We start from the raw sequence: 12969 nt of genomic DNA, 5'->3' as shown, positions 1-12969 counted from the left end.
CCAGATCTCACATTTAAGAGGTCCTGTCATGCTTTTTCTCTATTACTGTTGTAATAGGTATAAAAGTGACCCAATTTTTTTTTAAAGGACAGTGTAAAAAATTAAATAAAAAGTAAAATGAAAAAAAAAAATGTAAAGTGCCATTTCATCAGAGAATGACATTGTCAGGGGTGTGGCTAGACGGACGCTCGACCAGAATATATATGCAGGACACGCCTAATTGAGATGAAGAAGTAAGATGCGCACCAAGGTCCGGATATAACAACACCGAGCAGATGTAAAATACTTTCTTTGTTGGCCATAGATCTGCCCGCTCAATTAAAAACAAGAGATCAAGAAATTCCACTATTGTACTATGGCTTAATGAAATAATAGTATAAAATTAGAATTTGAAAAAAACTTGTTTATAAGAACTAGAAGTGCACTTGGACACATCGCCATCTGGTGGATAACGGACGTATTACATTCAACAATATAAATGGTAAACTAAACATACACAGATACAGAGATAAAAATAAAATTGAATTAAATAATTTAATACATATACAACACATGATTGTAAAAGCAATAAAAAAAGGGAAAATAAAACTAATAGTAAAAATGCTCCTAACCCCAACACATTACTGGGATAAATCCTTGTTGACTGTTTAGACCTCTCATCAAGTATTACTGATGAATGTGTTTATATCCTATTCCACGTTCATACCATGAGGGTTGTAAGTTCTGGCCTTGTAGATCCATTGGGTCTATAATTTGGACACCCCTCTAGTCATATGGCTGCCCCTCCAGTTACCCGTGAATTTACCGATGCCCAGAAATATTGTACCCTTTAGGTTCATATTATGATGGGTAGCATAATGATGGGACAAACCATGTTTCGGGTATCCATCCTTAATGCTGGTAACATGTTCTTTTAACCATACCTGAAGCTGTCATATGGTCTGGCCTATATATTCTAACTCACACGGGCACTAGGATGTTTTTGCTTTTGAATTGTAAGAAGACAGTGCGGTTGATTTACTAAAGGCAAATATGCTGTGCACTATTAGTGCAGTTACTCTAGATCTGAGGGGAAGCTCTGCTGATTTCTATCATCCAATCTCGACCAAGCAAAAATGCATTTTTTCCCTTGCACGTTCCCCATAGAACTAGAGCAACTGCAATTGCAGTGCACAGACTATTTACCTTTAGTAAATCAACCTCATAGATTGTCAAAAGCCCTGTCTCTGCAAAGTACTAATACTGACTATACTATGCCATAGTATAATAGTGCAATTTCTTGATCTCTTGTTTTTAACCAAACGGCAGATCTATGGCCAACAAAGCAAGTATTTTACATCTGCTCATATGTGTATGAGCGGTGTTTGAATATCTGATCCTTGGAGCGCATCTCATTTCCTCAACTCAATTAGACGTGTCCTGCATATATATTCTGGTCGAGCGTCCGTCTAATGACAACGTCATTCTCTGACGGAACGGCGTAGGGAGGAGTCGTCAACGAGACGTGACTTCATACTGGGACAGGGCTGCCATCTTTGTGGTGGGGAGAGGCTGCTATTACACAAACAGAGCTCAATTTGATTTCTACTAGTGCAATGTGTGAGTGCAATATCATTCATTTGTTATCTTATTAAACATTACCCTGATGTACTGCGCAATGAGGTGTCTTTCCCTTTGTCCACATGGGATGTTTTATATATGGTGATTATTGCTGGAGTGCTTTTGGAGTGAACCTTGAGTAAGAAGAGGCATATCTGGGCTCTGCTGCATTCACCATCCGAACTACTGCCATAGGATATATGAGTGATGGGCTTCCACCTGTATTTTACATGGGCTGATGTAACCTCTGTGATGGGGATCCATTAAATAGGATAAGAGGCTGTATTATTGGGTGCTAGTTACAGGTCTCCCTATCTTGTGCCTACCACTGATTAAACCATCACTTGAACATTTGCCCCTGGTTAATTCAAGCGCAGCACCTTTACTACATATATACTTTTTATTGACTTTCTTCAATATTGTGCTGGCTGCTTTTAGCACAATAACTTTTAGCACAACATATTTTAATTTTATTATTCTTAAGTAGTTAAAAAACAAATCAAAAGAGCTGCACAAACACTGCAAAAGAGTGGAGAGGGATTACAACACCTATTAGGTTTTTATTGTTATCTGTTTTCCCATTAAGAGCCGGTTCACACAGCGGGCGATGCGAGGCGACACGACTCGCCTCGCCTCGCTCCCGCAAGTCGCCCCCGTTCTGTACAATGGAACCGTTCTGAGAGGAGCGACTCGAGTCGCTCCGACTCAGAAAAAAGGTTCCTGTACTACTTCTGGGCGACTTCGGGGGCGACTTGCATTGACTTCTATACAGAAGTCCTCTGCAAGTCGCCGCTGAGGTCGCCGCAGGTCGCGGCGAGGCAAGTCGGAGACGCCTTGCCGCGCCTGCAGTGTGAACCGGCCCTTACCCTCTCTATTTGTCTTTGTTTACTATTATAATTTACTATTTACTAATTTACTAGTTAGGGCCGGTTCACACAGCGAGGCGCGGCGAGGCGTCTCCGACTTGCCTCGCCGCGACCTGCACGGACCTCAGCGGCGACTTGCAGAGGACTTCTGTATAGAAGTCAATGCAAGTCGCCCCCGAAGTCGCCCCAAAGTAGTACAGGAACCTTTTTTCTGAGTCGGAGCGACTCGAGTCGCTCCTCTCAGAACGGTTCCATTGTACAGAATGAGGGCGACTTGCGGGAGCGAGGCGAGGCGAGCCGTGTCGCCTCGCATCGCCTCGCAGTGTGAACCGGCCCTAACTACTATTATCATTGAATGTGAAAGTGAAAGTAAAAGAAAATCTCAGATTTTGGGTTTTCCCCGGAAAAATAATAGAGGGGAATTCTTCCAAAAGGAACATTAGCTCTGGTGACCTGGAGGGTCCCAAATTATTCCCTTAATTTGCAGGGATTTCCTCTCACTTCCTGTTTTGACAATGAGACAGGAAGTGAAGGGAAATCTCCCCAATGGGAAACAGATGGCAAAAAAATCTGACAGGGGTTATAACCCTTCCTTACTCCAAAATGAAAAATAAATTGGCTATAGTTCTACTTTAAATCAGCTAAATATATTTCAGGTGCATAAAAACAAAAAGTGTACAATATCTGACAGTTTGTTTTATTCAGAAGGCAACCACAACCTCAGCCTGAGTGGAAATGTGTGTTCACTGTCATCAGGCTGCAGAGCAGGGCTCTTGTGCTTTTTGTGGAAACAGTGGTATCTCTGCAGAGGTCTGAGCTAGAGTCAGAGCTAGAGCTCTCTAACCAGCAGGGTGCATGTGTTTTGTTTAGTGCAGAGCTATAGTGATTCTCCCAATTGAACAGACCAACCTATTCAATAATATAATTAAGTTTCACAACTTAAGGCTGGGTTCACACCGGAGCGATGCGGGAACGCCGCAAATCCACGGCGTTTTCTCGCATCGCATGCCTCCTGCCGGCAGTTCACACTGCCCTATGCGGACTGCTGGGAGTGTCAGTGAAATGTTAATGACACCCCCAGATCAGTTTGCATATCGCAGTGCGATCTGCAAACTCGGACAGGAATCGGATCGCATGGTGTGAACACCCATGCGATCCGATTCTGCTGCGGACCAAAAAAAGGGTCCCGTGCGAGTTTGTGGCGGGTGCGATGCGAATTCAGCCATACTATCTGTATGGCTGAACTCGCATCGCACAGAGATTGGATGTGATTTGCACTGCAGTGCGGTGCGAATCACATCCGGGTCTCCCAGCCGCAGCGGTGTGAACCCAGCCTTAGGGTCGAACCTCTTTCTGAGATTTGGTGTTTACAAGTTAAAAACATTTTTTTTTGCTAGAAAATTACTTAGAACCCTCAAACATTATATATATATTTTTCTAACACCCTAGAGAATAAAATGGCGGTCGTTGCAATATTTTCTGTCACATAGTATTTGCGCAGTGGTCTTATAAGAGCACTTTTTTTGGGAAAAAATACACTTGTTTGAATAAAAAAATAAGACATCAGTAAAGTTAGCCCAATTTTATATTGTGAAAGATAATGTTACGCCGAGTAAATTGATACCCAATATGTCACGCTTCATAATTGTGACCGCTCGTGGAATGGTGACATACATTACCCTTAAAAATCTTCATAGGCGAGGTTTAAAAACAGAGGAGGAGGTCTAGCGATAGAATTATTGCTCTCACTCTACCAATCGCGACAATACCTCACATGTGTGGTTTGAACACCGTTTTCATAGGCAGGAGCTGCTCAAGTGTGCGTTCCTTTCTGCACACAAGCTCAGCGGGATGGGGTGCGTTTAAAAACACTGTTCTTTTAAAAAAAAAATTGTGTCAATTTTATTCCTTTTACAAGGAATGTTAACATCCCTTGTAATAGAAAAAAAGCATGACAGGACCTCTTAAATATGAGATCTGGGGTCAAAAAGACCTCAGATCTCATATTTACACTAAAATGCAATAAAAAAAATTTAATTAAATGTAATTAAAAACATTTTTAATGCCCCTTTAAGAGCTATGGGCGGAAGGGACGTTTTGACATTGCATTCACCCTGCAATGTTATGGAGACAGATGGGGGCCATCGCCCCCTCACACATCTCCGTACCAAGCCGGGGAGCATACCCAATCGACTCCGCCACTGCCGACGGCTCCTGTAAGAGGCGGAGGGCACCCTAGAGCGACGGGAGGGGGGCCCCTTTCCCGTCGCCAATAAAAGTGATCTTGCGGCGAATCCGCCACAGAGACCACTTTTATTGGAAACTGGACCGCTCACTAAAGAAGAGGATACCGGGATTATGGCAGCTAGCCACTGCCATAACAACGATATCCCTCTTCAAAGTGCCGACATATATCGGTGTGAGCCGGTCAGTAAGTTGTTAAGGTTCTGTTGAAAAATTATTTTAAATATAGATGAAAAGTATCTGCTTTGCAAAGGGCAATGTTCTGTCCCACTTATATGTATTTGTTTGTGTTGTATTAAACTGCCGCAAGTTATTATTTTTCTGTAGTATGCTGAGATCTAGTGGTGATTTTAAGCAACTACAACTTGTTTACTTATGTGATTTGGTACTTCCCTCTATCCTTCCATCATGTTTGGTGCTAGTTAGTTCAGTCCTAGCCAGACTCTCCTAGTTTCTTCCATTTTCTCTAGTTGGTATTAGTACTTTGTAGAGACAGGGCTTTTGACAGTCTATGGGGTTGATTTACTAAAGGTAAATAGTCTGTGCAAGTGCACTGCAAGTTTCTCTAGTTCTGCATTTTGCTTGCACATGATTGGATGATAGAAATCAGCAGAGCTTCCCCTCAGATCTAAAGCAACTGCACTTACAGTGCACTTCTAGTGCACAGCATATTTGCCTTTAGTAACTCAACCTCACTATCTTCTTACAATTCAAAAGCAAAAACATCCTCTGTGCTGCAATTATCTGAAGTAAAATTGTGTTGGATCCAACTTATGTGTCTTATTGAAGTGTTAAAGCTGAACTATGGCTTAGCTGGAGATGCAGGAGGAAGATGTCACTATCTACAGCTCAGCCAATCATCGAAAGCCTCATATTTATTATTAAAATACAAAGCTTCCTATGAATGGCTGAGCAATGCACAGCCCAACTCAATTTTGTTCAGGGAATGGGACAGAAGTCTCCATTCTGCTGCTGGAACACAGCGCTGTATACTGTATGTAGCTGGTACTACATATAGTATATACAGAGCTCCCAATGCGCACATCCATTAGTTAAGGGAGTAGGTTGTTTGTACCCGCTTGATCCAAGCAAATAATTTAAAGTCACAGTAAACCTGAAGTTAGGCTTTAAGCTGCCTGTGGATGGTGCCAATTCATTGGATGACTATGCTGTCAGGATAGACTGGAGGTAAGTCAATGCAAAAAGCTGCATATGAAACAGAGCAAACACACTGCCAAGTACACCAACACATTACTTACATTAAATTAAATGAATTCATTAAAGGGCTATTAAACCTAAAAGCAATTATTTAGCACATTGCAGCCTACTCATTTTTAGATGTGCTGACTTCATTACTTTTCTTTTTTACATTTTCTTTCTTTTATTTTTACCTGGTGATCCTGCTAGAAAGTCTGTTGATTTTCAACAGAGCAAGCTATCCTGCAGACACAGCATTTAGAGGGTTGAGACAAACCATCTATCATTGACAGGGGTGATTACAATGATCAGCTTATATTTATGTATTTATGTAACAGCTATCCCAAATAAAACAACATTGTTTGCTGTAACTGATTATAAAGTATTGGCTTGGTTTGGCAGTTTGGTTTCAATTTGTTAGGGTATCTAAATCTGCTAGTGCATATAACACCCCCCCCCCCCCCCAGATTAACAATGCTACTGTCCAAGGGTATCTGTGTGTCCTTTCATTCAGAATGGATGCACCTGAAAGACAGGGAGTTGTCTTACTTGTCAGATCATCAGGTGAAAACAGAGAGGAAAAGAGCATCAAAAAAGATTCATGCACCACATCCAATGATTGGTAAGCTGCAATATTTGAAATGGTTGGCTTTGGTTTTAATACTGCTTTAACTACTTCAATGCCAGGCACTTTCGCCCCTTCCTGCCCAGGACAATTTTGAGCTCTCAGCGCTGTCACACTTTGAATGACAATTGGGTGGTCATACAACACTGTACCCAAACTACATTTTATAATTTTCTTCCCACAAATTGAGCTTTCTTTTGGTGGTATTTGATCACCTCTGAATTTTTTATTTATTGCTAAACAAACTAGAAAAGACGGACATTTTTGAAAAAAAAAAGTTTTTCTTCATTTCTGTTATAAAATTTTGTTTTCTCCTTCAATGACGGGCACTGATGAGTGAGCATTGATGGGCACTGATGAGTCGGCACTGAGTTGGCACTGATAAGGTGGCACTGATGAGGAGGCACTGATATGTAGAATTGATGGGCACTGATAGGCGGCACTGATATGTAGCACTGACGGGTACTGATGAGTCAGAATTGATAGGCACTGATGAGTCGGCACTGATAAGGTGGCACGGATGAGGAGGCACTGATATGTAGAATTGATGGGCACTGATGGACACTGACAGGCAGCACTGATGGGCACTGACAGGCGGCACTGATCGGCGGCACTGATTGGCACTGATAGGCGCCACCGATAGGTAGTATTGATGGACACTAATATATGGCACTGATGGGCAGCACTTATTGGGCAGGCACTGACATGTGTTAATGCTGGGCACTGGTTGGCACTGTGATGGACACTGATTGGCACTATGGTGGGCACTGATTGGCACTTTTGGCACTGGCAGGGGTAATGATTGGGCACTGACTGGGCACCGATTGGCAGATTAGTTTGCTGATTATCAGCACAGACCCCCACCCCCCCTGACAGGGAGAGCCGCAGATCGACTCTCCCTGTCAGCGTGAACCGAGGAATGCCATTTACCAGCACTTCCTGGTTCTTGTGGTGTTCACCGCGCTGCGCGCCCCCACGCCTGGACGTCATATGATGCTCAGTCAGGATAACAGAACCACTTCCTGGATGTCAGTCTGTTATAGGCCGGGCGGGAAGTGGTTAAGGACATGTACAAAATCCTGAGACTCAAATATCCAAACATTCAATTTTTTTATGCCCTCCTGAAGATGCACAGACATACAATATAATTACTATCAATACCAAGACTTTGGGATTTATTTACTAAAGCTGGAGAGTGCAAAATCAGGCTTGCTTCTAACCGCAGCTTGTTCAATTAAGCTTTGGTAATAAAACCTGAAAGCTGATTGGTTTCTATCCAGAAGTGAGCCTGATTTTGAACTCTCCAGCTTTAGTAAATAAACCCCATTGCTAGCTTATATCTACCAGTCTTAAAACATGGAATACTTACTGTACATACTGATTGGTAATAATTGTGCTTATGAAAGTGCTTACAGTCACTGCGTATTCATTTAAGGGATTTGCCAAATAACTGCAAATTCGAATGCAGTATTAGGCAATAAATAGTGCCAGTGGGTTACTTGTAAGTGAAAGCCCCATACACGCTGGCTAAATGCCACGTGACATTGTTTTTCAATAATCGATTGAGGACTCCATACTGCCTTAAAACTCTGAGTGCAAATAGAACAAAGTCAAACCACTATCCCTATGAAAGGAGCATTATGGTGCTACGACTCATTACCCTTAGAATTAAAATCTCACGCCCTGATAGGACACACATTGCGACAATGCTCACAACTACCTTTCCAGCATCCCTGACGACAAAAAATCGCCACTGACCCCAATTCATGGACATCCCCATTTCCCCTCGGGACTATCACCGTCATCATTCCAAACATTACGAAACACCAACTGTGAGCATGCCTTCAAGTTTGTGATTGGGGGAAGATGGCCCACCATTTCGGAGTTGAGGGACCCTGCATGCCCCTTCCAGCTCCCGTTCTGGTGTGCAGCACAAATACACCACTTCCTTCATTCCATACCCAATCCCCAGAACTTCACCCGACAGCTGACCACCTTTGAGGAATACTGTTCTGGAATCGACTCGTTTCCTCTGGTCCTTTCCAAAACATAAGCACTGCATAAATCATCACTGTGCACCAAAATCCAATAGACAAACTTCAAAATCATAACAAGATGGTTCGAGTTTTACAGTCATCATCGTGTCTTCATCGTGTCTTCATTATTACATCATTTGCCACAGAGGATTTCATCATATCCATCTGAATGGACTTTTTTTGAGTTTATTTTTAGTATTTGGACTTCACTACCTTATAGTTATCACACTTTATTATTGTGTGTTGTTTTTATATCTTCACAGGTTCACATCACTGTTATTTTGTATTATAACACTTCCCTATACCAATTGTTGTGATATACATTTGGTTCATCATCTTCACAGTGTTTTATTTATTTTTATATATTTAGAGCTACACTTTTGCATTCACTATTCATTCTGGACTTTGTTTGTTTTGGTATTAGCAGCTTTGTGTATTTTATTTTGTTTCTTATAGCAGTTCAGCACAGCAGTTTTTTTTATATTTTGCACCACTGTTGTTTACGTGAGGGGAGCTCTAAACTTTAATCCGATGGGAGGAGAGCTTTTTTCTGTGGGGGGGCTTGGTGTTGGGCTTGGATGTACAGCACCATCCCTCAACCATGCATTATGCACATAGTACACCCCTTAATCCTGCACTCTGAAAATAGCGCACCCCTCAATCTTGCACTCTGAACATAGCGCACCCCTCAATCCTGCACTCTGCACATAGCGCACTGCCCAATCCTGTACTCCGCAGATAGCGCACCCCTCAATCCTGCACTCTACACACAGCACACTCCTCAATCCTGCACTCCGAACATAGCGATTCGCTCAAACCTGCACTCTGCACATACAGCACCCCTCAATCCTGCACTCTGCACATAGTGCACCCCTCAACCCTGCACTCTGTACGTAGCACACTCTTCTGTATATAGATTACTCCTGAAATCTTAGTATGTAACAGGAATCTTTATGTAGCACACCCCTCAACCCTGCACTCTGCACATAGTGCACCCCTCAACCCTGCATATAGCGCAACACTCAACTCTGCACGTAGCGCACCCCTCAACCCTGCACTCTGTACGTAGCACACTCTTCTGTATATAGCTCACTCCTGAACTCCTAGTATGTAACAATTCCTCAATGTTAGTGTAGTTTGGCTACACCCACAATTTTATGCAGAGATAATGATCTGCTGTAATCTTTAGCAACCAATGAGTGAGTGAGACTGATTTGCAGTAACCACTAGAAATAAAAAAGTGTGGGTAAAAAATTACCCAAAGGTGAGAAACCAGTTGTCAGTAATGATGTATAGTAACCTCTAGCATCCAATCAGTGAGCAGCAATGATGTTCAGTAACCACTAACAAATCATCAGTGAACATGATGTACAGTAACCTCTATCAACCATTTAGCAAGCAGAAATGATGAGCTGTAACCTCTAGCAACTAATCAGTGATCGGTAATGATATACTGTAACCTTTGGCAACCAATCATAATCACTGTCTGATCTGCTGCAGTAAACCTATTTTTGGGGGGCCAAGAAAATGTTTGCCCAGGGTCCAATCAATATTAAAGACGGCCCTGCCTGTATACAGTATAGAACAGCCAAAATTTGGAATAGTCAGTCTTCTAACAGAACTGCAATAGGCATGTGTTTGCCCTGATCATCTGCCAAGCCATTAGAAAATGGAAGAGACCCTTGGAAGAGCATCCATACTGTATCCATACTGTATTGGCCGTTACTGCATTTCAAACTGTATATAGCATTTAATTAAGAAATGGCAGATAAAAAAAAAAAGATAAAATATGTAATAATATTATAAAATGTAACAAGAATACTAAGCTATTTGTGGAATATGGATGCTCTTCCAAGGGTCTCTTCCATTTTCTAATGGCTTGGCAGATGATCAGGGCAAACACATGCCTATTGCAGTTCTGTTAGAAGACTGACTATTCCAAATTTTGGCTGTTCTATACTGTATACAGGCAGGGCCCTGCCTGTATACAGTATAGAACAGCCAAAATTTGGAATAGTCAGTCTTCTAACAGAACTGCAATAGGCATGTGTTTGCCCTGATCATCTGCCAAGCCATTAGAAAATGGAAGAGACCCTTGGAAGAGCATCCATATTCCACAAATAGCTTAGTATTCTTGTTACATTTTATAATATTATTACATATTTTATCTTTTTTTTTTTATCTGCCATTTCTTAATTAAATGCTATATACAGTTTGATTCTACCTACAAGTGTTTGTGTCTTCCTTTGCACATCTCAAAAAAGAAAAAATGTAAACTATCACATATCACAATTGTGATAAAACATTGTTATACACAGGTTTACTGGGAACAATTACCTGGGGAAATGGGAAGGTTTACTAAAACTGGAGAGTGCACAATATGGTGCAGCTTCGAATAGAAACCAATTAGCTCTCAGGTTTTCTTGTCAAAGCTTAATTGAACAAGCTGAAGTTAGAAGGTGATTGGCTACCATGCACAGTCGCACCAGAATCTAAGTGCTCATTTTTAGTAAATCTCCCCCAATTTCCACAAATTGGGGAAAAAGGGCAACAGATGGTTTTGTGATTTTTTTTTGTTTAGTCTAAAAATAGTTATATTTCATTTATCAGAAGAAAATACCTTACCACTGGTTCATTTCCATCAAATTGGGGTATAGGACAATTCGGATCTTCACCCCACTGAGTATAATTATTTTTGCAGAATTCTGGATTATGAACTCTACGACTATCGTTAGTCTGTCCTCGTACTATCTTTCTAAAATAATCAAATAAATAAATAAAAATAAGAAGGAAATGATAATCAAACTCTATATAGTTCACACTTAAACAAGTCAGTCTTATGATGTTGGGTTTAAAAAAGGCATAATATGGGGGAAAATGTAATTACTTAGTAGAACTCTAAAGAATAGACTTTTAGCATTACATCCATGCTCATTATTTATCCAAGTGCCTGCCACCTGATTGAAGGGAAACACAAACTTAAAGGAAATGATAGGGCAGATTAAAAATATTCAGTACATCACTGCAACACATGCATATTTGTCAATGTTATCCCTTTAAAAACTGTGAGCTCCTAACTTCTTTCTTGAGCTGACAACTCAAACTGTTTGACAAGGCCTGCCTGAGTTCTCTCTTCTGGGCTACAAACACCACAAATATGTTATGGCAGCAAGGGGAGAGACATGTGTTCAGTAATCCAGCAAAACTAGAGCACGTGCTCACGGGATTTCTGGCAGATTAGAAGGTATTTTTCTGTACTTGAAGCATTTGTAAAGGCATAAACATGCAGAAATGTGCATGTACTGCAGAGATGTACAATGTACTGACCAAAATTATAAACACCTTTGTGTTTGCCCCTATTTATCATGAGCTGAACTTAAAGATCTACGACTTTTTCTCTGTACACAAAAGGCCTATTTCTCTCAAATATTGTTCGCAAATCTGTCTAAATCTGTGTTAGTGAGCTTTTCTCCTTTGCCGAGATAATCCATCCACCTCACAGGTGTGGCGTATCCAGATACAGATCAGACAGCATGATTATTGCACAAGTGTGCCTTAGGCTGGCCACAATAAAAGGGCATTCTAAAATGTGCAGTTTTACTGTATTGGTTGGGGGGTGCGGGGGGTCCAAAAACCAGTCAGTATTTGGTGTGACTACCATTTGCCTCACGCAGTGCAGCACATCTCCTTTGCATAGAGTTGATCAGGTTGTTTATTGTGGCCTGTGGAATGTTGGTCCATCCCTCTTCACTGGCTCTGTAAAGTTTCTGGATATTGGCAGGAACTGGAACACGCTGTCATAAATACTGATCCAGAGCATCCCAAACATGGCGCAATGGGTGACATGTCTGGTGAGTATGCTGGCCATGCAAGAATTGAGATGTTTACAACTTCAGGAATTGTGTACAGATCCTTGCAACATGGGGCCATGCATTATCATGCTGCAACATGAGGCAATGGTCATGGATGAATGGCAAAACAATGGGCCTCAGGATCTCATCATGGTATCTCTGTGCATTCAAAATGCCATCAATAAAATGCACCTGTGTTTGTTGTCCATAGCATACGCCTGCCAATACCATAACCTCACCATTGCATTCTATGCATTAAGGTGAAAAACCTTCTGTGATGCAGCTCCCCCCCAGACCCCCTTTTTCTTACCTGATCCGATAAAGCAACGTGCGCGACAGCAGTGGCTCCAGACACTGTCTCCTTCCCCATTAGGCAGACTGAAAGCAGTGGGAGCCATTGGCTCCCGCTTCTGTTAAACAAATATTGTGACACAGGAGTGGGGGGCCAGTGCTAAGACCCACTGTCTGTGTCAATGGACAAAGCAGTGGGGCTTGGAACCAAGCATGCACGGGAGCCTCCATGGAAGCAAAGGAGCACCTGCCGAAGGGGA

General features: G+C 41.8%; 1 protein-coding gene across 1 annotated transcript in view; it reads right to left on the bottom strand.

Moving 5' to 3' along the window:
- CYBB (cytochrome b-245 beta chain) overlaps positions 1–12969 on the bottom strand; it is a 57506-nt gene that overhangs the window by 32467 nt on the left and 12070 nt on the right. The window contains exon 7 of the mRNA XM_077482581.1: positions 11193–11322. Within this exon, the coding sequence (XP_077338707.1) occupies positions 11193–11322 (130 nt within the window). The remainder of the gene's footprint in view (positions 1–11192; positions 11323–12969) is intronic.

The sequence above is a fragment of the Lithobates pipiens genome, unplaced genomic scaffold (assembly GCF_037356315.1).
Source record: "Lithobates pipiens isolate NorthernLeopardFrog02 unplaced genomic scaffold, aLitPip1_a1.2 Scaffold_16, whole genome shotgun sequence".
Taxonomy (NCBI): domain Eukaryota; kingdom Metazoa; phylum Chordata; class Amphibia; order Anura; family Ranidae; genus Lithobates; species Lithobates pipiens.
This window is presented reverse-complemented; position numbering and strand designations above follow the sequence as displayed.